Source organism: Aulonocara sp. 'chitande type north' Nkhata Bay, linkage group LG13, assembly GCF_057382095.1.
Source record: "Aulonocara sp. 'chitande type north' Nkhata Bay isolate Kocher_YH1m ecotype deep benthic linkage group LG13, A_spYH_male_GT1.1, whole genome shotgun sequence".
Taxonomy (NCBI): Eukaryota; Metazoa; Chordata; class Actinopteri; order Cichliformes; family Cichlidae; genus Aulonocara; species Aulonocara sp. 'chitande type north' Nkhata Bay.
This window is the reverse complement of record NC_141356.1, coordinates 28,257,316-28,280,224: the sequence shown is the minus strand read 5'-3', so window position 1 is coordinate 28,280,224 and position 22,909 is coordinate 28,257,316. Positions and strand designations below refer to the sequence as shown.

The 22,909-nt window shown below is 39.5% G+C and overlaps 1 protein-coding gene across 1 annotated transcript; it reads right to left on the bottom strand.

The window, feature by feature from the left end:
• Positions 1 to 337: 337 nt before the first annotated feature.
• LOC147316313 (leucine-rich repeat-containing protein 1-like) lies at positions 338 to 21,801 on the bottom strand. Its single transcript, XM_086259716.1, has 14 exons — positions 21,141 to 21,801; positions 12,105 to 12,222; positions 11,600 to 11,678; positions 10,660 to 10,749; positions 8,239 to 8,295; positions 8,083 to 8,146; positions 7,535 to 7,609; positions 7,199 to 7,343; positions 6,104 to 6,222; positions 4,929 to 5,012; positions 3,349 to 3,464; positions 2,980 to 3,146; positions 1,808 to 1,950; positions 338 to 1,338 (listed from the first exon to the last, which is right to left on the bottom strand). The coding sequence occupies exons 1-14, from the start codon at positions 21,297 to 21,299 to the stop codon at positions 1,180 to 1,182; spliced, it is 1,575 nt and encodes a 524-aa protein (XP_086115842.1). The 5' UTR covers positions 21,300 to 21,801; the 3' UTR covers positions 338 to 1,179.
• Positions 21,802 to 22,909: the final 1,108 nt, after the last annotated feature.

Genomic DNA, 22,909 nt, shown 5'->3' with positions numbered 1-22,909 from the left:
TGTTTTGTGCAGTTTGATCAGAAAACAGCTAAAAACATTAAAACCAACATTTGAACCAATTTCCCTGGTCCACTTTTTTCAGTTTAAAAACAAAATGATACAGCTGATGGTGTACCATCTCAAGAACAGGATTTGAGCAAAGCTGAAAAGTGTATTGAAAAGGAACTTTATCAACTACATTTGTAAAGAATGCCGACACTGTGGTAAAAACCTCAAACTTCCAATGATTATTCTTGACAGTACTCTTTGTTAAAGACAAAGAAAAATACATCTGTTTTTGGCATCTATTTGAAAAAGATTGCAAAGCAGTGAAGCACAGCACATATTATAATACTTCTGCATAGTTACATTGCAGATGCGTAATTCAAATTTAGTGTGCAGTACTTAAATCCAAACTAAATTAATCTATTTATTTCCAAAATTATGGGTCTAGATGTTTCATAGATTAATATGAGGATCCAAGGCCATCCACTCATCCGATCACAGTTATATTGGTTGAATAAGACATAAGTGACTGTGTTTTGTTCATTGCTTTGATTTAAACCAAGAAAAACAAAGAAAGACAAATGTACCACGTTTGCAAAAGGGGAAAAAAAGTTTTGAAATTGCAAATGATTAAGAAATTTGCTATACATTTTATTTACATCTGAGCTGCCAAAAAGTATAAAAGTATCAATATTCACAAGAGTATGTACAATAATCCTTAATCAGTAGGTCCAAAAAAAAAAAAAAAAATCCTGGTTTGTTTGCCCAAAAGGTAAAAAGAAGTATTCACCCAGTGTTTTAAAAAATATATAGAACATATATATAATAATACATTTAAAAGGTTTGACCACATTGATAAAGACTTATAATAGTGCAACTACCTAAATTATATTCTTAAAATGAGCCATTTAAAAAAGTAATAAATCTCTAAAATGTCTTTTAAAAGGAGTCTCTCTGTGCAGAAAATTCCTGTGGACAATAATTTTTTTAAAAATTGAAGGCACAGCAGCCCTGGTAGACTGAGTGGGATTTACACAGGACTGGAGATAGAGTAAGGTTACAGGCGCCCTAGGGTTTAATCACAGGAGGGGTAGGCCACACCAGGGTTTGTAGGTAAAGGAGAAAAGGGGTAACTGGGTTGTGCAGGACAACACGGCGAGACACAGGAGGTAAAAGACATTTCTGAAGTAAAGGTCACACAGACGTGGTCACGCTGTCCGCAGCGTTATTGACCTCATTTTTGTTGGAGTCCAGCCCTTTGGCAGCATTCATGTCGTTGCGGAGGTTCTCTGCTGCTCTCTTCATACTTTTCAGCTGGTCGGGGTGAGGCGTGGCCCGCCGAAGTAGTGTTCCCTGTGTAGATGAAACAGAATCTAATTAGTGGGATGCTTTTTAAAATCTGCTTAAATTGCCTTGGAGAGAGCTGAAGAACAATGTTTACATGACAGCAGACTGTGATGCTCGATGCACGTGCCTTGCATTCATGATTTGTCAAAATAATATCCCAAAAAACATTATTATTATTATTATTTGCAGTAATTTGTAGCACTTTAGCATGACTGTCCTACCCCAAGGCTGTGGATATAAAACGATCAGAGTTCCTGAAAAAGCCGCTTGAGGCAATCCCCATAACCTTATTTATGGCATATTTAATACAGATGAGGACATATACCCATTAAAATCTATGGAAACTAAGCTAACCAAGCTTGCTTCTTGGTAAAGCTTGCTAAATAATTAAATTGTGCTCAAATGTTCAAATCTTGCTTTAAAAATGGGAGTTCTAAGATTGCATCCATCTTTTATATGCAGCCTATGGACTCACCGGATCGTCGTCATCGTCGACATCATCTCCATCTACGAAGTGAATGACGCTGGTCCTGTTCACGGCGTTGTTGTCCCATGTTTCGTTAGCAATGTCATTCACCAGGCTCTCCATACCTCCGCAGCGAGCAAGATTATCAGAGCCTGGGGTTGTTTTTAAAACAAACAGCATATTTAATATTACTGGAATTCACATAAAAATGTTAGTACAAGCTAAAAGCAAACATGTCAATAGATCAAAATCAGTATGGCTACGATTACTTCTGCAATGTTTGCAATCTGCAAACACAAGAAATAAAAGCTGTCCAGTGCTAATGAGTGAGCCTGAAACTGTCAGATCACCATTTCAAATCTGAGCTTAGTCACAGGCTTACAGCAACACAATCTTCCCTGCCCCCAACCTCAGCCTCACTTTCCCCACTTCCGCCAGCTTTATAGCTGCATTTCTCTGACAGGAGACATGCAGCACTTCTCAAAATCAACGGATGGATGAATTTGCTAATTATTTTTGCTGGCAGAAAACAACATGAAAAATAAAGTGATCAGCAAGCATATCACAAATATTTACAAATCTGTGTGAAAATCTGTCAATGACAGGACAAAAAAAAAAGAAAAAATTACAATAATCTGCTGTATCAGGCAGCGATAGAGCCAGCCGTCAGCAGCATGTCTGTACCCAGTTTGTGAGCTTTTAATGGCAGCAAGCCAGGCGCTTTTAAGCCTCTTTAGCTGTCCAATCCACAACATTTCTGAAAAACATATTGAAAGAGGGCCTCAAGGGACAAGAGAGGGCCTGACCTGTTATAGGCGCTGTGATCCCTTACAGGACCTTATAATCGACAGATACTGCAGGAAGGGATCAGAGGCTGCAGAACACACTGTGCTCCTCCGAGCAGATCATGTGATAATGTCACGAAAACTGCAGGAGACTGTACAAGACTTAACGATGAACATTACTAAAAATGTCTCAGAGCGAGCACAGAGTTATTTCACTCTGGACGAAGCCCATCACTTTAAGAGCACGGAGACGCTGATCCACTTCTATGTTTATTCACACAAAGTTCTCACATGCAAAGAAGCAGAGTGATTTCAATCAACCAGTGAGAAAAATGTTTTTCTCTACACTCAAACCTCCATAATTATCTCAGGCTTATACTCGATGAATAACATTACCTTTGTCATCACTTGGCTGTTGAGGGAGCAGCACGCAGGTAAGCACCTTCTCGCCTGACTTAGGGTCCTGATCAGTCTGAAAGGTGAGGAGCGGCTGCGACTGGTTTTCTGACAGCCATAAGGCCTTCAGCTGTAGCGTCGTCAGAGAAAGCGGTAGGTGGGTGAGCCTGAAAAACAAACAGGAAATAAATCACTGCCCACACAACCTCCCCACCTCCAAGATACCTCCTGGTTATTATTTCCAAAACATACACACTGCTGTGGGCACAGTGTGAATTAGTAAAGGTGTCACATTTGGATGAGGTACATGGCAGTTGTTTTATTTATGTGGAGGAGCTCGAGATGCCAGCTCGAGATAAATGAACCTACCGGTTCCCAGACACGTCGAGCACGTGCAGCTCTGTGGCTTGCGACAGCTCTGACGGTATCCTCGTCAGCCTGTTCTCTCGTACGCAGAAGACATTCAGACTATTGCAGCCGCCAATCTTAATAACAGGAGACACAACAACAACGTGATTAGGCTGCCGGCACTTCAAAGTTAAAATGGTTAATCATAAGTAAACACACGCACACAAGACTGCCAATACAAGTTTGTCTTAATAGCTTTATGAATCCAGTCTAAATGCACATCTGATGTTTTTCAACAATGCCACAGTAATAAAAAGCACGATAGATCTTTTGCCAGCATTTGGAAACTTTGTCCCCAGTTTAGTGATCTTGATGGAAGAACAATTACATGTCAATAAGATGTGGCAGAGTGGCCTAAAATTAGGAACAATTAGGCCTGGTAGCCAGAGAAAACAATGTGCCGGTTGAACTCCAGCTACAATATATTTATCAGCACAGACTAACCAGTACAGGTTAGAACCAATCGGGCTAAAAGATGCAGGGTAAAGTAAATGGCTAAAGGTGCTAAAAGCAATTACACGCAAGAAGAGTAAGAAACTTTCAAATTTACTGAGCTACTTGCGTATGTGTGAGCAAGAATAAGCAAAAACAACCAAATGTGCTGGTTTCCATCCAAGCAGATCCAGGAGAAAGGGTTGTGCACCTAATAATCAATTAATAGAGTCAATAAAGTTAATACAACTGGGCCAATGGTGGAGCTATTCACACACACACACACAATCCGGTGCAAAACAAGAACATGACGACGAAACACAACGTGACACAATAATTATCGATCACCTTGTGTTTATATTCGACTGAAGCCAACATCCTAATTGAAAATAAAATCTGATTAATTGTCCAGCCCTAGCCAGTGATCAAGTAGCTGAGCAAAGCTCAAATCAATACACACGCCACAGTAACACTGTCCCTGTTAGACATGTCATGCAATGCAAAACAGTGATACCATGGATTCATTATCTAGGCCAAGTGTGCCTACTGTTATTTTTCCCCAAACACTGCAGGCTTTGCATCATTTAGACACAGGGGCATTGTCCAACATTTCAAGAAGCCTTTCAGATGAAGCTTTAAACCAAGCGAGCCTTCACTTACGCAGACAAGAGGTTAGAGAAGAATGTCGCATGCAAACACAAAGGACACACTGAGACAGAGCTGAAGCTGAACAAACCGGGGGGCCGAGCAGTAAAAATGAAATGAGAGAGCACCACAAGCAAGAGCATTGTCCAGTCAAATGTGAATGAACCTCGGTTTGAGCTTTAACTCCCTCATAACAGTTGCAGAAAAGCATCATATTACAATAATGGCAGTCTGGCTTAACCACATTACATCATTGTGTACAAAACAGATTCGGTTTCAATTTCCACTCTAACCTGTGCAAACAAGTGACAAAACCAGTAACAGCAAAGGCCCAAGAGATCCATATCTGTGTCACTTACCAGCAAAGAAAGGAAGTGCTTCAGTGCGGCTATAAACTTGAATAAGCAGTTTGCCAGCTTGCTCTTAAAACGCCAGCATTGTCAGGTGGCATAAAAGAAGCTTACCTCCTTGGGTAACGACAGTAGCTGGTTTCTGTCACAGTTCAGGTGAAACAGTCGCTTTAACTTTCCAATACTCCTCGGCAAGCTCTGTAATTATAAACCAAAACAAAAATTAGAGGAAACATCAGCGTCTGCTCGGTTTTACATTAAATAGAAATATTTATTTCTCTCAATACTAAGCAACTTATCAATTTATCCATAAAACAAGGACAATAAAGTCAAATTATCCATGTAGTGCTTTCATGCACTGTGTTGCCCACGTTGTCATGTCATTTACACACAAAACAACAACATAAAAACAGGCCGACTTATCAGTGGTGATGATGTGTACAATACTTTCTGTTTCACTGGTTGCTTCCACTGTGTGCAGGGTGTGCATCCTGAGAAGCCTAACTGTAATCAGTTTGTCCATCTCCTTCATGTCTCCAAAGAAAAAAATATCTTAAATCTGGTTTATGCATTCAGGCATAATAATCAGAATAAGGAAGAAAGATCATTTTAGTGATTTTGAAGGTGGCATGGCTGTATTTCAGAAACTGCAGATCCATTGGGAATTTCCCACATACCAATGTCTATGGATTACAGAGAATGGTCAGACTGCTTCAAGCTGTTAAGAAGGCAACACAAACTCAAATAACCACTCGTTACAAGGTATACAGAAGTGCATCTGAGGTTGAACCTCAAAGCAGATGAGCTACAGTGGCAGAAGACCACACCAGGTGCCGCTCCATACAGCTAAGAACAGCAAACTAAGGCTGTCAGCACAAGCACAAGTCCACCCTGCCTTATTCAGGCTGATGACAAATGACTTTCGCAGTCTCCACATCTTAATCCAATACAGCATCTTTAGGATGTGGTGGAACGGGAGAGTCTCATTATGGACGTGCAGCTGAAAATTCAGCAGCAACTGTGTGATGCCACCATGTCAATATGGACCAAAATCTCAATGGCACATGTTTCCAGTACCTTGTTGAATCTATACCATGAAGAATTAAGACAGTTCTGGTACTAGCAAGGTGTACGTAATGAAGTGACCACTAAGTGTATATTTATTGGTAAATACTTAGTTTAAACATTTGTACAATAACCTTGGCTGTAGCCATTTTTCCATTAGACCATGAGCTCATTAATCTGTTTTTAAAGAGGATGCATGAAGCTGAAAAAGACCCCAAACAAACCTGTAGCTGGTTCTCTGTGAGCACAAGTTCAGTAAGACTTTCACAGTTGCCAATGCTCTCTGGAAGATACGCCAGTTGATTCTGATCAACTTTCAGTATAGAAAGTTTTCGTAGTTTTCCTACAGAGAGAGAAAATATATACATATGTTGAACATGATATACATTAAACAATATAAACCCTGTAAGCATTGAAAGGCAGTCAGTCAACTGAGGCATTTATATCAACATCAATCTTGGTGTTTGCATATTTATCTGTATCTTCATGATAGTCATGTTCTAATCCAGCAGTCCCCAACCTTTTTTGCACCACGGACCGGTTTAATGTCAGACAATATTTTCACGGAGTGGCCTTTAAGGTGTCGCGGATAAATACAACAAAATAAAATAATACGACCAAGACAAAAACTGTGGTATTTTTGGTAAATATAATAATAAAGGCGAATGTACTGTGTAATTGTGTAACTTTATTAGCAGCGTCCTCCTGAAATGCGCCAACAACATTGAGAGTAACATCTTCCTCTCTTCCCCTTAATTCTCTCTGGTCGCTATGGTAACGTGTAAATATTTCTTTCAAAATAAGACACACAACTACAACGTGGGAAAAGACCCAGGGAAACAGAGTTAACAATAAAAATCCTGATAACCATAAATTTCACATCTGAGCCTCAACTCTCGCGGCCTGGTTCCAAACGACTCAAGGACCAGCCCGGAGATTGGGGACCGCTGCTCTAAGGCAACTGGTATAAATGCGGACAAAAGTCACCCTTCATCCTGCTCTGCGTGTGTGTGTAGTTCAGCCCCACCTTTGTCAAACAGACAGGGTTAGAGTTAGACCTACAGTTGTTATTGGCTGTTGGTGACACACCTACTGCCCAAAAGGTTTAAGGTCAGAAACATCTCAAACACACCAAGAATACGACGACAGGCAAAGATGATTTCTCTGCTCGCTTTAACACACCTCTGGTGGATCATAAGTCATGGCTAATTGTGTTTTATTATTATACATTTAAAAACATAAGAGACCCAAGAACATTTGTGAACCACATATTATGTTTCAGATTTATTACAATCATGCTGACAAATTCATATGCATACCAATGCTTTCTGGTAGAGAATCAATGTTGTTCTGAGATACTAGCAGGTCAGTGAGTGACACCAGGCCTCCCATCTCCTCTGGAAGTTTCTCCAGTTTGTTTTCTGATACATCCAGACACAGCAGGCTTTTGATGTTGCCCAGTTCCTAAGATTCACAGCAAAAACTTGTGTATGTTAAAATAATACAACGGCAAACCTGATCAAGGAGTAGGAACAGAGACAGTCTTTTTCTAAACTTTATATATGTAACAGTATGCAAATGACAGTGGTTTTATGATTAGCAGTAAGACTGGAACAGACTGTAAAACATAGACATGAAATGCATGATTAGCTTACTGCAGGTATTTCTGTCAAGTGGTTTCCATCCAGCCACAAGTCCTTCAAACTGACAAGGTGGCCTATTGACTTAGGCTGCGTGGGAGGAAGAAATGCAGGAACCATAAGAGCCAGGAAAATATAAAAGAGAAAGAGACAAAAAAGGGACAAAGCAGAAAAAGCCATCTCAGTTATTTGCTTTAAACTGAACATGAGTTTCCCTCCGATACAATGCTGCTTGCTTTAATATGACTGCACCTGTTATGCTGCTTTTTGGCAAAATAGCAAAGAGCCCATTCAAATTTCTAAACACAATCTCCATTAGACAATTCTTGGCAGCTCATCCTTGCATGATCTGCCAGTACCTCATTCACCATCGGAGTTAAACCTCTCACATAAGATTACAACTTAAAACCAAAGCTGAAAACAGATGGCCATCCTCCCATCTGCACGATAAGAGGTGAAAGCTGTTCTCGAGGGATGCTAATCTGCTCGGACATGACAAGAACGAGGCAAAGAGAAAAGTTGTGTTTTTGGCATTCTTCTGGGTTAAAACAAAAAAACCTCACCAAAGAGTAGAGTTCATTGTTGCCTAGGTCGAGTTCTTGAAGTTTATGAAGCTGTGATAATGACCTGTGGATGACACGTGCAAGACAAGTTAAAAAAAAAAAATAGAAAAATGCTTAAGAACGCATGCATATCCACATAAAGCAATGAGTACTCACTCTGGTAGGAATTGCAATACATTTTCTCTGAGTTCTAGTGATACCAAATTGGTGAGGCTGCAATGACAGGTAAAAAAGAAAGATGATTACATGTTACTCTGAGTGTTTTTAAAACAATGAGTTTAAATGACAGTTAAAAATGGCCACAGACAGTCTTTTTGCAATCAGACATCTGAAAACAGGAAGTAGTTTGGAGGTGTGTCCATCTTATCGAGGCTGTAAAATTGCAGCAGGATAAACAACGTCTGCATACTTTAAATGAAGAGCAAAAAAACAGAGACATCGCAGACCAAAGGACAGGGTTGTCATCTGGCCATTCATGTATGCCTTTGTGCTATACATGCACCTAGCTGATACAGGATTTTATAACAGTAGCCGTCTAGAACAGTACAAAGTCTATGTTGTTTACGAGAAGTAACTCTAAATAGGTTAGACTTTGTGTGTTATTAGTGATGGACCAAGAAGACGACGCCTTTTACAGCACACCCTTGACTGAAACGCCAAGCCGGCATTCCTTGCATGTTAGCAATTTCACTGTGGAAAACTACAGACACAGCAGCAAATAAATTAATTTATGCAAAGCTCCAATACTGCTGCTAGTTTTCATTCACCTTGCTTCCACCGCAGCAGATCACTAAAACCAGATATTAAAAAGACAAAAGAAAATCTTCCCAATTCCAGCACACTGTGTCTGAGATTCGATTTAAAACACGCCACCTTACTGCTCAACTCTCTGATTTCTGTGCGTGCCATTTCACATCAGCAAACACTCCCATCTCACAAGATAAACCGCTGCTGCCGTGTAACCCCTTGGACATTTATCTTATCTACTTCTAAAAAACCAAGGCATCCTGTTCCAGCTGCGCTATGGTTTTCATTACCTTCTCCTTTTGACAGAGAGCAGGCCTTAAGCCATTGTGTTAAGCGAGATAAAATATTGGACATATGTGCGGAACATGCCGTACCATGAGGCAGAAAGAGGGGGGAGAGGCAATCCTAAGAGTTTGTGCAATCACAATTCTTAACTTTTTTCCCATAAAGATGACATCTGATTGCCTCCCCTATACCCTCAAAAACAAGTTTGACACCTCAATATGAACTGTATTGACAAAGACTCGGTTTGTTGATCACTTGAAAAGCTTCTGGGTTGCTGCATAGGCATTGTGTGTTATAAGCAGACCTGGAATATGACAGAAGCCGCTCAGTTCACAAAGGAGCTTTAAGAGTTACTCCTAGCAGGCTTTGACCCAAGACCATCACCATATGAGCATTCATCTTCTTTATCTTAAAGGAATAACTAATTGCATGAAGACACCACAGCGCCACCTGGAATTTGGAAAGTTTTTTTCTTGTCTGTTTTTTTTTTTTTGAGACCCAGAGCGAGATGCAAAATGAAAACCTGGCAGAGAACCGTTCTTGAGAAAAACAGTCAAACAGCTTCACACATCTGGAATAATCCTATCCCTGTCAGGCCTCCAATTCAGTTTACCTTAAAATACCAAACCTCTACTAAAATATCTCCTGTGGCACTCTGACCTGAAAGCAAATAGCTTTGTTATTAAATTCAATTAGAACTGATCTCAATGTTTAAAAGGGGACCCCACGGGACTGAGAATGTTGGCAGGCATGCCTTTAACTACTCTGGATTATATGCCATCTCCAAACAAGCATTTTTGCCTTTTATGAACAAAGGCAAAAGACGCTAACTGATGAGTTGGTAAGGAGTAATGTGGTTGGTATGTTCACCTGTGAGATACGGTGAGATGGAGGAGATTCTGAAGAAGGCGAAATGACAGCAAAAGGAGATATTGAAAATGAAACCTGCTTCTATGTTTCTAATGGTGTTTACTGTGTAACCTTTGAACAGTGGGAGGTAGAATAATGACCTGGGAGCATCACAGATTTTGAAATGCTTTCCAGAAGGAACATACTGTGTGTTAATTAGCTGTGTAGGAGGCCAACCTCGACAATTTGCCACTAGACAAAGTTATCACGCAGAGAAGTGGCACCCTAAAGGAATACTTTGGAGCTTTGTGTGTTTTAAAGTAAAAATGTTGTTGCTTATGCTAAGTGCTTTGTTTGAGCAGAGTAACTGACAAACCCCATAATTGAAGTTGCCATTAAAACAACAGAAATATGTGCCTTTTGTTACAGTAATTATCAAATTCCTTTCTGGCAAGATCACAAAGACTAAAGCAAGGTATGTGACTTGAAAATGCAAAGGGAGGCAGGTGAGATATTATCAAACACTAGTCTCCCTTAAACTGGATAAACATCAGTCTACCAGTGCATCGAACCCTCAGTGGGCTTAGAAAGATTCAGGTTCATCCTTAACAGAGTATGTTACCATTAGACACACTTCAGATTTCATGATAAAATCTATATACTTTTACTTTTACATACTTGTGCTAAATCACTTACTTTCCAATATTTTCTGGAAGCACTTGCAATGAAATGTCATTGATGGAAAGGCAGGTTAAATTCCTCAGCTCCGTGAAGCTTTCAGGTAACCTGGATGAACAAACAACAAGACACAAAGTGAATCCATGAGAATTAACAGTATAATTTGATCCAGACATTTCAATCATTCAGACAGTATTGTTTAGCATTGATGACCCTGATGCCATTATCGGTGTTTGCTGCTTATCATCTCTGCCCTCAGATTGGCTCTTTTTATATTAAACAAAAGACCATATGCAACCTTAAGCTTAGGTGTTATTATGTGTATGCATATCCAAAATATACACACACCAGTTTGGGCTTTATTGCTCCATTGAATTTATGACTGATAACCAAATGATGTCACATTCCTGTAAAGCCACAGTCCACAGTCCAGTCATCCCTGGGGTGTTACTATTAACCTGTTAAAATAGGGCTGATGTAGAATGAAGAGTGGGAAATTAGGTTACTACTCTGGAAAGTAGTGTTCTGTGTGTGTGTGTGTGTGTGTGTGTGTGTGTGTGTGTGTGTGTGTGTGTGTGTGTGTGTGTGTGTGTGTGTGTGTGTGTGTGTGTGTGTGTGTGTGTACTTTAACAGTATTGAACACCAAAGCGTCACTATTACTTCCTAAACTTGTGTGGCTTTGTGCCCCTGCTGAGGTGCAAATTAGACATGATCTCACCCACACATGGAAAAGCAGAGTATGGGAAATATGCAATCTGCCAGGTATATAAATATTACTAATGTTACTAACAGCAGAGAGGTTAACACCACACAATGCAGAAAATGAAATATATATAATATTTCATATAAAAATAAACACATATGAAATGTACCATTTGAAAAGCCTTGAATGCAGACTGTTGTAAAAGTATTAAAAATAATCACAGGTAAAGTTTTTTAAAGTATGTCAAATTCTTACTTTGTTAATGGATTTCCACTGAAATCAGCCACTTGGAGAGCTTTGCAGTTTGAAATGCTCTCTGGAATGCCCAAAATATCTGAACAAGAGAAAATATGTTAATTATAACACTGCTCATTGACTGCAATTGGGTCTTAAAATGTGCCAACTTAAAAAAAAAAAGAAAAGTACATAAGTGAAATAATAAGTGTTTTTATGTAGAACAAAGCTGTTTAAGCTGTCTCTGAACTTAAGAGGTCTTTACAGCTACAGCTGAGAAAGGCTTGCTCTGTTACAGAAGGAACCTCACCAGTATATCAAAAAGAATAAGTCAATTAATCTTTAAATTTGTTTGTGGCATTAGTTTTTGTAATGGCAATTAAATATGTGAGTGCAATTCTTTTTCTGAGCTCTTCTGTGTAAAAACCTGTTCTAGCAGTGACAGATGAAACGTCTCTGAACATGTTTACTTGTGTTGTTATTTTGTGGTTTAGCCATGTGATATACCAGTGTTTACTCTGCTTACCATTTCGAGAGACATCCAGTTCTACCAGCTGCATAAAGTTGGCTATTTCAGATGGAATTGTGTGGATCTCATTGTCACTCAGGCCAAGTTTTCTAAGTTTCGCCAGCTGGAAAAATTGCTGAAAGATGGAAGGGAGGAAAACATCGATTTATTAATAGGCTTCAAGATATTTAACATTCAAATTACACAACCTGGTCAAAGATTCATTCTTGTATGAATTCAATTCATGTCAGTTCTATTTATTTATACAGTGCCAAATCACATCAACAGTTGCGTCAATGCGCTTTATATTGTAAGGTTGACCCTTTAATAATACAATAGAGAAAACAAAATCATATGGCCCCTATGACCAAGCACTTTGGCGACAGCGGGAAGGAAAAACTCCCTTTTAACAGGAAGAAACCTCTAGCAGAACCACCTTCAGGTAAGGGCGGCCATCTGCCGTAACCGGTTGGGGTGAGGGGAGGAGGACAGAACAAAAAACATGTTGTGGAAGAGAGCCAGAGATGAATAATAAGTGATGATTAAACTGTACGACACTGGATTACAAAATTAATAGAAACAAAAACAGTCAGAGAGCTTTTTATTTTTGGAAGATGGCTACTTTTGCCACAATGTCACAACAAGAGACTAAATGCATTTTTACTTCCGTTCAATTTGTATAGTGCCAAATCACAACAAATGTTGCCTTCATTCCTCAATTGCTGTAAGATAAAGAGAAAACCTCAACCCCAATAGAGAGAAAACCTCAACAATCAGATGATCACTATAAGGACGAACTACGCAACTGTAGGAAGGAAAAACTGAATACTGAAGGAGGTTTTATTTTCAAGAACGCAATTGTTAAATCCTTTAAAATCTGTTATTCTGATCTTTCACATGTTTGATTTTGTACTGCAGAAACTCACACAAAAGCCACTATCCCTGTCCCCCACGCTTAACATCAAGTAGTTTTCTGTGTCTTGAAATATTTGATGACTTAAGTCTGTCATGATAAATATACGGCTCTCCTATCACAAACAACTTTACAGACCTTTGCCAGGGTTGTGTCACAGCTGTAAATAATAAAATGAAGAAAGCTGAACATATTTAGCGGTTTCTAGAACTTTGGGTTGTTATGGTGGTTCACTGTCGGGGCTTACTGGGACACAGAATAGAGCCAACGTTAACCTCCTAGGACCTGGTGTCCACATATGTAGACATCTACACCAAAATACTTAATTTTTCTCTATAAGGGCCTGATATCCACTTACGAGAACATTATACTGCCACTGTTCAATCAAAATTTGAAATGAATGTCCTCATATGTGGATCTCATTTTTCTCAAAAACAAAAATTAGGTTTAAAAAACAAACAAACAAACTGGTAATTCTTTGTTTTTACATTCTTTAGGTCCCAATCAACCCAAATAGCAAAGAAAAAATAAAAATTCATGCAATGAAAGAGTTCAGGTCTTAGGAGGTTAATGGTATTAACATCTGTGTTTTCTCTAGTATGACACATCAAAATGTCTGCTTATTGTTTGTCATGTGTCTACTTAAGCTGAGGTGTTTGAAAAGTAAGCAGCACATGACAAGAAACTTGAACGAAAACAAAACGGCTACTAGCAACCACTCAGAAAAAGTCTTGTAAAGAGGGAGAACTCAAATACAATGAAAAATATGTGCTGCTCATTATGACTCTTCCATCAACTTTCTACTGTAAAAAAAAATTATTTACACTATTATTTTATTCCAACTTAATGAAAAATAATTGTTTCATTGTTAGAAATTTGTTACATAGTAGAAACATTCCCTGACACAGAAAAAGTAACAAAACTGAATCAAATTAAAATGAAAATAATTTAAAAGCCTATGTTTTAGTGACTTTAGTCACATTTGTCAACACAACCTGCCTGAGGTCTGCTCCAGAGAGCAGGTTTAGCTTAAACTTTGAGTTTTGGCAAGAGAACTGTAGACTTTCCAGAAAGAGTATTAACTTAAACTACAACTCTTTTGAACTCCTCCCGATGCATTTGTCTGACCCACTGTTTTTATTTCCTCATTCAATTCGGTTCAGTTAGGTTTTATTTATATAGTGCCAAATCACAACAATAGTCCCCTCAATGTGCTTAATACTGTATGGTAAACATGCTACAATAATACAGAGAAAACCCCAGCAATCAACCAACCACTTAGGCTCAGGGAGGGGCAGCCACCTGCCATGATCGGCTGGGGATGAGGAGAGGAAGACAGCACAGAAGACACTGCAGGGAGCCAGAGATTAATAATAACTAAAGATTAAATGCAAAGTGGTGTACAAACACATTCATACAATCGATTTGTAAACTCATATCAGAGTGCATTAACTAATTAATTAAGAAATGTACATCTTTGCAAACACTGAAATCCCAGTTAGATGTTAGTTTTCTAGGACAGGACAGTGATGGTGATCACTGGGCATTGTAGATTTATTATAAGGTTGGCACAAAATCTATAGGTTGCGCTTTCAAACGCTGTGCTTGCGTACAGTAAGGCAGCGGTCAGGCTGTGAGCCATTTCCTCTGTGCTGAACCTTCTACTATCCATTACTATGTGTTATTCGCTGTGTAGATAATACAAACCTATATGAAACTTCAGACACGTAAACACTGATAAGGAGCCATTTTTCATGCTGTGACCTGTCACCATGTTGGATAAATTCCTGTCATAGTAGGAATTTTGTTGAAGATGATGTAACGCAATCCTGGTCACGCAAGCCTAGAGACCAGTCAGCCTACCCTTGGCAAAGTCTGGTCACTAAGGAAAAATGTGTAATCCCCAGCGGGTTGGCGAGTGGTTGCTAGCTGTCATTAGGTGAAATTAGCAGCAAAACGGGAGCTGCACCAAAAAACCGGAGGTGAAATAAATTATATAACTCTTTTTCTTGTATTTTAAAGATAAACATTGTGGTCCCCACTGACATACAGTCACATTTACAGTTTCACAGGAGTAAAATGGAGGCTCTGATGTTTATTTACCTGCAAACAGTCAATCTTTGAGCTCCATTTTAAAAATTTCCCCCGTGCTGTTTAACTCAGGGTGATCATACTAAAAGCAGAGTCCGAGCTCAGAAGTTCAGGATCAGACTCCGGGTTTGTTAACTTTGCTTTCTGGTGCAGGTCTGCTTTGGTACAGACGTTTATTGAAACTTGGGATGTCTGTGTGACTGTAAGACTGTAATATCAACTCACCCCTAACAAATACCATCCATTCACATAAATAATTCAAAAGACTAAAACAAATACTGAAAGTAATGAATTAGCTGGTCCTAAACTGAATGGAAATAAAAACTCCAAACACAATATGAATTAACAAAAGAAATAAAATAAACAACTATTAAAACACTGATTACCTTAAAACAGTTAAAGCAAAATAGAAAATACCGACAGGCTACGTTCACCACAGGCCCCTCCGATCTTTTTTGTGTCCTTCAGACTATGATATTAGACATGAGGTCAAAAAAGAAAGAAAGATCCAGCCAGCACACTTCTTTACAATGCAAAAATCAATTATCACAGGCACATACTTGACAGCCATAACAAGATAAGGCAGAGCCTTGAATGTGTGTGTGTGTGGGGGGGGGGGGGGGGGGGGGGGGGGGGGGGGGGGTCTCTTAATGTTTTGGCATGAACTAAATAACTCTTGATCTTCCCCCCTGGGCTTTGTGAGTTAAAGGTGTGCCAAGAGGCCAGGAGGGTTTCATCCACTTTGTACATATCATTTAAATCAACCAACCACTTCTTCTCTTTTGAGCTGCATGTCCGGTTTGTTCCAAACACATTAGGTTCGCTGTATTTGAACTTCAATGTAAAAATGCCTCACAATTGTAATCCACTGAAAACTACATGAATTCTTACTGCAGCTGCTTAGTACAAACTTTTTGGCTACTCATTTCATTAACAAAACATTTAGGATAACAATTCTCTTATTTGAAGAGAAACCCTGCAGGCTATGGGAAAAATTTGTCTTTGCAGTTTAGAGGAAACTAGACAGTTGTTCCCCTTTGTTTGCAATGCCTGCAGCTTATGATTACCAAGTTAAACTTACCTGTCCAGCACATTACCAGCTTTAATGATTCCTGACTAATACTTAATAAATTGTGCCACTTCCTCAAAGTTAAACACCACCACCTTTAAACTGCATAGAGACTACAGATGCTATCTATGTGGATAAGCAATATAAAAAGCTGTAACCATAGGCAGCACCAAATACAATGATAATGTTATTGAGCTGCCAAATCAGCAGCAGATCTGATCTGAGTTACTGTCAGTGAGGTGTAAATGTGTTGCTCATTATCTACAGACCAAATCCAGATACAGATCACACTGTAATAATCCATGCACAATAAATAAAACCCACGAGTCCAAAAGTCAAACTCCACCCTGTTGCAAAATGCACATGTTATTCCAAGCTCTTAAGGACATTTAAACACCTCTTAATCTGTCTTTTCAACGCACAAACAAAGCTGATGTCCAATATATGTCTGATCTTTTGCATCCTAAATCCCTTCTTTTCACTTTCACTAAAAAACACATTTGTGTGGGTGAATTTTTTTTCCTGCCAAGCCAGTTCCTATATTACAAGTGGACACCTGGAGATTTGTCATGTTTCCAACCAGGAAACTAACTGAAAGTTTAACACGTTTGGAAAAAAACATTTTTTAAACTCAATTATAGCGTGTGTTTTTCTCTATCCGACTTCCTCCTGTGTAACTTTTATGACACAACAATCGACGCAGGAAGGACATACAGGTTCAATGTCAAGGATTCAGAACAGCTAAGGACAAAACAGATACAGCTTCATGGAAATCCTTTTAACAATAAAGACAATCAGAGTTAAAAGGGAGCAATGCAAAGCCGGTACCAGTGTTGTTACCACCTTTTATTTTAACTGTGACAGAGTCCTGCATTAACTGAAACCCTGACAACAAACCTGTTCTTCCTGTTGGTTTTTTCACGCTCCGCCCCAAACAATCACCCATGTATGAAACGCAAAAAACCAAAACAGGGCAAGTCAAGAAAACATTAACCATTCTCATGCAGTCCAAACCGACGTTTGAATCCTCAGGTTCACCTTCAGCAGCGCTAGTTAGAACATAAGCAGCAGTCTGAAGGGATTTTGTGGTAAAATGACTGCAATTGGGAAACATAATCACACAATTGCTTTACAATACCTTTGTTTATTTTAGTCTAGTCCATACAAACAACAGACTGCATTAAACTAACTTAACTATTACATGTTGACACACTTAGCAAAACTGACTGCCAGGCACAATCCTATAAGCACAGAAGCTTAAGTGAAAGACATGAGTGTCAAATGTGTTGTGGAGTCTAATTCACTGCAAAGTAGGCTATAGTATTATATATCGCAGCATAGGCGAGAGTTAAAACCGTCTCAACCGCATGTCAGACAGCCAACAACTGCACTACCTTTATGACAGTTCTTCCTGTAGATCACAGGATACTCAGAGCACAACTTTCTTTACCACTTAACTCGGGTCATAAACCCTGCAGCTTCCTGTCTCAGACCGGATATTGCTTCTTCCTTCCATCACCACAGTCACCGTGTCTGTATTTTCTGAACGAATGCACACCAGATCTCCAAAAGGTTACAGAGGCCAAAAACTAGTGCCTATTTTCACATTGTCACTCAATCTGCTGATTATGTACAGTAAAAAAACATATGAACCATGCTACTGTGACAGATTCACAGTGATCAAAAACAAGAACCAATTTTCACTGGACTAAAAGTTGACTGACTTATTAATCGATCTGCTTTCATTTATTCGGATTTAACAGTAGCCTGAAAGTCATCAAGTATTCTGGCTTCTCCTGTACGTGTCCTCGCAGGTTCATTTTCAGCTACCCATCAGGGCAGCATTGTCCTCAACTTTCTTGTTAAACTGCAAAACTGTTATTTTAATTTCCCAGTAAAGGCCAGATCGACCGCTCTTAGCTTTTCATATCAACGGCTGTCATCATAGTTTCTACTCTACTAAATGCTTTTTGTTTGTTTTTTTACATGTGGCTTGATAGTCTCTGTTTTGTGTCCGATATTACAAACTGATGCTTACACAGGTAAAGAACAAAAACATTCAAAGACCTTTAACAGAGTCACCGCTACCTCTGTGTCTTACAGTTTCAGTGAAGCTCAGTATGCTGGAAACTGCATTCATTTTTAAACTGGATAAACAGGCAAGTGCATTTCAACAGCCAGCTAGTCTTGCATTCCTATTCTGTCTCTGCAGGCAGTTTGTTCATTTGAATGCTGTTTACCAGCCAGCCTGATGTGTGTACTCTAAGAGCCAGCTGCTCAAAGGGAACTTTGAATACACAGACAGTCATGAGTTACAGTTTGCCAACTTAGTCGTGTACCTGGGCAACAAATAACACAGAAAACAATTAAAACAACAAAGAGAGAAGCAGGGCCTAACTATTAACCCTACTCACACAAACCCACGCTTCAGGTTCCTTGACTTAGTCAGCTGATCTGTCTTGGTAAAACTATGAAACCATCTGCTCAACTTGCCCCATCTTGTCACAGTAAAAACACACCTTTGCCGTTGTATCTTGCTATTAAAACTGCCTCGTGCATGTTTTTATCTGCCTGCTGTGTAAAAGCGACTTGAAATACGTTACTGTCAAGGCTCTGTAATGCCATTGTCAATACAATGATAACATTGGGGAGGCTTCAGTGCGATCAGTTAGCCACCTCCGAGGCAAATGTAATGAGATTGCGAGGTGCGCACTGGACTGGACGGATACAACAGTTTGCCCAGTCGAGCGTTTCTTGGGTTCTCTTGGCAAGCATTGATGACAACACTTTCAGTTGTCACCACGCAAATGATGCAACCCCTCCATCCCCTAAACATGCTTAAAATATTTGTGAACTAAGTGTAGAAATAGCTTAAATGTCACACAGTTCTGTCTCCACCGTCACAGTGAGATTACACCTGCTAACTGCATCCTGTCTGGTGCAAATATCCAGTCTGTCAAGTGTTGGGGATTTTTTTTTTCCCCTTTCTCTTTTTTGTGCATTTGTTTGGGGCTTTATCAGTCTGTACTTTACAATTCAGGTCATTGATTCATTATGACTTCATTAGAAAATGCTAGAACACACAATTGCTCTAGTGAAGCAACAACAAAACACATAATGCAGTCTTTGTTTTCAGACAGAATACCTGTTCCTGTGCTTTCTTCGATGGACAAAGTAAGCAGTGTGGCACAGCCATGGGAGGTTGCTCACATTATCTCTGTTCCATCACGTTTCTATGCTCATGCCAGACCCAAAAATATTCTTTCTGTGGTCTTTTCTTTCCTGCGTGGCTCTCTGAAAACTGCAGACCAAATCACTGTACATCCTGTTTAGATAACGTTCATCAGCTTTAAAAATGGCTACATCTCAGCTTTTTGACACAAGGAAGAAAGGTTGAGCAGAAAACTGCCCTCCAGAACCAAAGCTTTCCATCTGACCCACCGTGACTTCAGGAAGGTCTTGCTTGTCAGGAACAGCTGTAAACCCAATGAATTACTACTCCTAGGTTACAGCATGAACGAGTAACAATTTCTCCACCTTAAAATGTACTCAGAGCTGAACCAAGGGCACCTTCTAAAAACCAACTTTTCTGCTAAAGAGAATACTAATGTCAGGCGAGGTATCTTCAGCCAGAAAAGTCTACATGACCCATTCATGCGCTTGGGAAAAAACATGTAAATCTTCTGAGTAGTAATCCAGATCTCTAAGGTCACATGTAAACAGACTAGGATTGTGTATCCCAACTTCACCAAGAGTGTAAGTCACACTGAGAAGCCTGCAATCAAAATACGTGGTTGCTCTTAAAGGATGAAGGACCAGGACTTTAGTCATAATATCTAATGTCAGGGGGAAAAGCAGTTTGGCTTTACAGAACTTTTCAAGACAATCCATTAGTGACTCACTTGAGTGATTACATTCACGTACATATTAGTAAAACTTTGTGGATGTGTGGTCTCAGCATGATTGTTTCTCAATTCTGCTTCCTTTTTTTTTGGAAAAGTAATCTGACAGCATCCCCTTGGTCTCTGCAAAATTGTGATATCAAGCTTGTGATAGGGCTATTTTTTTTTTTCAAATTTGTATTAGCAGCAGATGAAGCATCAGCCATGATCATGACCAACCCACAGCAAAGATTGCTATTTTTAATGTCAAAGTACCTGTTTATGTTAGTTAGTGCTGCCAAGTTGTGCTATCAGATAGCCCTAAAACAATTCATTGTACATGCAGTGTCTCTTGACTAGTAGTCATAGTACAATACCCACTTACAGTGTTGATTGTCCTATCATTTATCTATTGTCTATTCCTGGTTTTATTACAAGCTACCTTATTGCCACAGACGGAAAATTATGATCTCCTCGCTGGAATTTTTATAGAGGTCTCAGTGCTTTTATCAGCAGACAGGTTGCTTCATTCGCCAACATATATCCAAGGCCATTCAGCATTTGCATTAGAGAAGAGCAAAAACAGCTGTTTCGTTTAAAGAAGTGAATGCCTCTTCCTGCTTGGCAACCACATCCACATAAATGATGACTGCATTTCTCTTAATTAAAATCTGACATCCATACTCATGGATAAATATCAGCCTGGAGCAGCAGTGCTGTTTAACTCTATACTCCCAGGGGAAAATATACATAAGCTACATCATCTGCATGTATGGCTCTCTGTCATGCAGAAAGATACTACATGTAAGGAAAAAGCACAAACACAAAGGTCATCATAACCTGCCCAAACAGGTTCAGCAGTTCAGATAGTAGTATCAGCGCGATGAATATTTGAGAGCTTAAGTTTTAAGATTGTGAATCATAATTCTAGCTACCCTGCGGTGTAAATGTGTATCTTTGGGGGAAATTTCCACCCTTACGGTGTCTCACTTTACTGATCTTGTGTAATTTTCGTGCCCGGATCCCACCTAGACGGGGTGCCAGATCAGCTCAGTTACCTGCCATTTAATTTAAACGAGCGGAAGCTGCTTTCTCCTTACCTTGGGCAAGTCTCGGAGTTGGTTGGCATCCAGCAACAGCTCCTCCAAACTCCGTCCGTAGCGAAAAATCTCATCGGGCACATAGAGCAGGGAGCAGTGGCGTTTATCGATCGTCTCGACATGACGGTTGCACCGCCACAGGGGTATACAGTTAAACATCACGGGGAAGGTGGAAATAAATCTCGTACCCGTGCGATAAAAGAAGCAGCGGGGAGGAGGAGATGGTGGAAGATGCAACAGATTGCTATGGCGGGACAGCCACCGACAAACACAAGCGAGGCGAAACTCGCAGGCAAGTAAACACCGAAACTCCCGCTGTAAGTCAGCCGCTGTAACGTTACCGAGCTAACGTTCCGCAGGTCGCGAGTAACATGGGTGCTCCAGTCCCCGTCGTAGGTTCACTTTGTAGTTTGCAGACACCTGTTTTTTCTCTCCACTCGGTTCCTCGTCCAACGTCCGCCTTTTTTAAAGCCCCCTCTTAAGCGTTAAACACACGGGCTACATCTCAGTGTAAAGGAGGGCGGCATTCTCGTGTGGTTTTTTTCTTTTTTTTTCGTCTCGTCCTGGAGTTAATTTCCTCTCCCGTCCTGTTTCTGACCCGGAAAATTCACTCCCTCATTCCAATCCTACGTCATCATTCCAGGCTGCTCCTCCCTCCGGTCCCTCCTCTGGATCCCGTCCCGCACGGGGCCGCCATGATAGGGCACAGATGACTGGCAGCGGCCCGGGGCGGGGGAAGGGCACCCACAGTGTAAACCCCGGACCTCAAGTATGTGAATTATCCGAGTTCAAACCTGTATTATGTCTACAACTTTAACTTGTTACTCACTTGCAAGGTACTCATACTTGATACATGAGTTTTTAAGACCTGTACTACTCATATATGCAAATTGTGATTTAATTTCCTTTTTTTAAAATGCCATTGGGTTCAATAAGTACTTTAGTTTAAAAAAATATAATTTTCTGGTAATTAGTCCATGGTTCAGGTTTAAAGGGTTCCAGTGTTTTATCCTGTACTATTTTAACCTGCTTTGTTTATTTTATTTTATTTCATTCAATTTCATTCAACAAAAAAAGCGTGGAAATACTGTGTGAACTCAATATAAAAACAGAAAGCAATGAATTTCACATAATATATTCAATGTTTAGATCTCATTTAAAATGGTACAAATACAATGTCTTAAAACTGACAAAGCCACTTCACTGGTTCCCAGTTTAATACAGACTTACCTTTTAAAATCCTTTTATTATAGTTGATAAAATCCCAGTGCATCTCGGTATCTTTACCCAGTCAGACCTCTCAGGTCATCAGGGGCAGATCTTTTAACTCCTTCCTTGAATTAAATCTAAGTGTCTTGACTTTCTTACTTTGATCCTGTTCTTCACAACAAGCTGCCAGCTGACCTGAGGTCAGTTACAGCTAAATTCAAAAGCGAGCTTAAAACAGTTTTATTCTTACAAGCCTACACACAATAACTAATATAAATATTATATAACTAATAATAAATCCTATTATTATTTTTGCCTTTGTTTCTTTATCCTGTGTTGAGTTCATATCTAATGAAATAGATTTAAAAGATTCGGATCATCGTACTCCTTTTTAAACATGTACATTGTGTTGTGTATTGATATTTGTGGCAATTTTATTTTCTTTACTTTTTTCTATTTACAATGTATTTTGTTGCTATTTCAGATAACTGTACATGTTTGAAATAAAACAGTCTGACAATCAATCATTCAAAATCTCCTGTAAGATTAAAGTTGACACT

Excerpts from the sequence above, each read along its gene's own strand:
- LOC147316313 (XM_086259716.1), bottom strand. The coding sequence starts at position 21,299 with ATGTTTAACTGTATACCCCTGTGGCGGTGCAACCGTCATGTCGAGACG. Across the intron at positions 11,679-12,104 it reads ACTGGATGTCTCTCGAAATG|ATATTTTGGGCATTCCAGAG; the intron begins GTAAGCAGAGTA and ends TCTCTTGTTCAG. Across the intron at positions 6,223-7,198 it reads TTCTCTACCAGAAAGCATTG|GAAAACTACGAAAACTTTCT; the intron begins GTATGCATATGA and ends CTCTCTCTGTAG.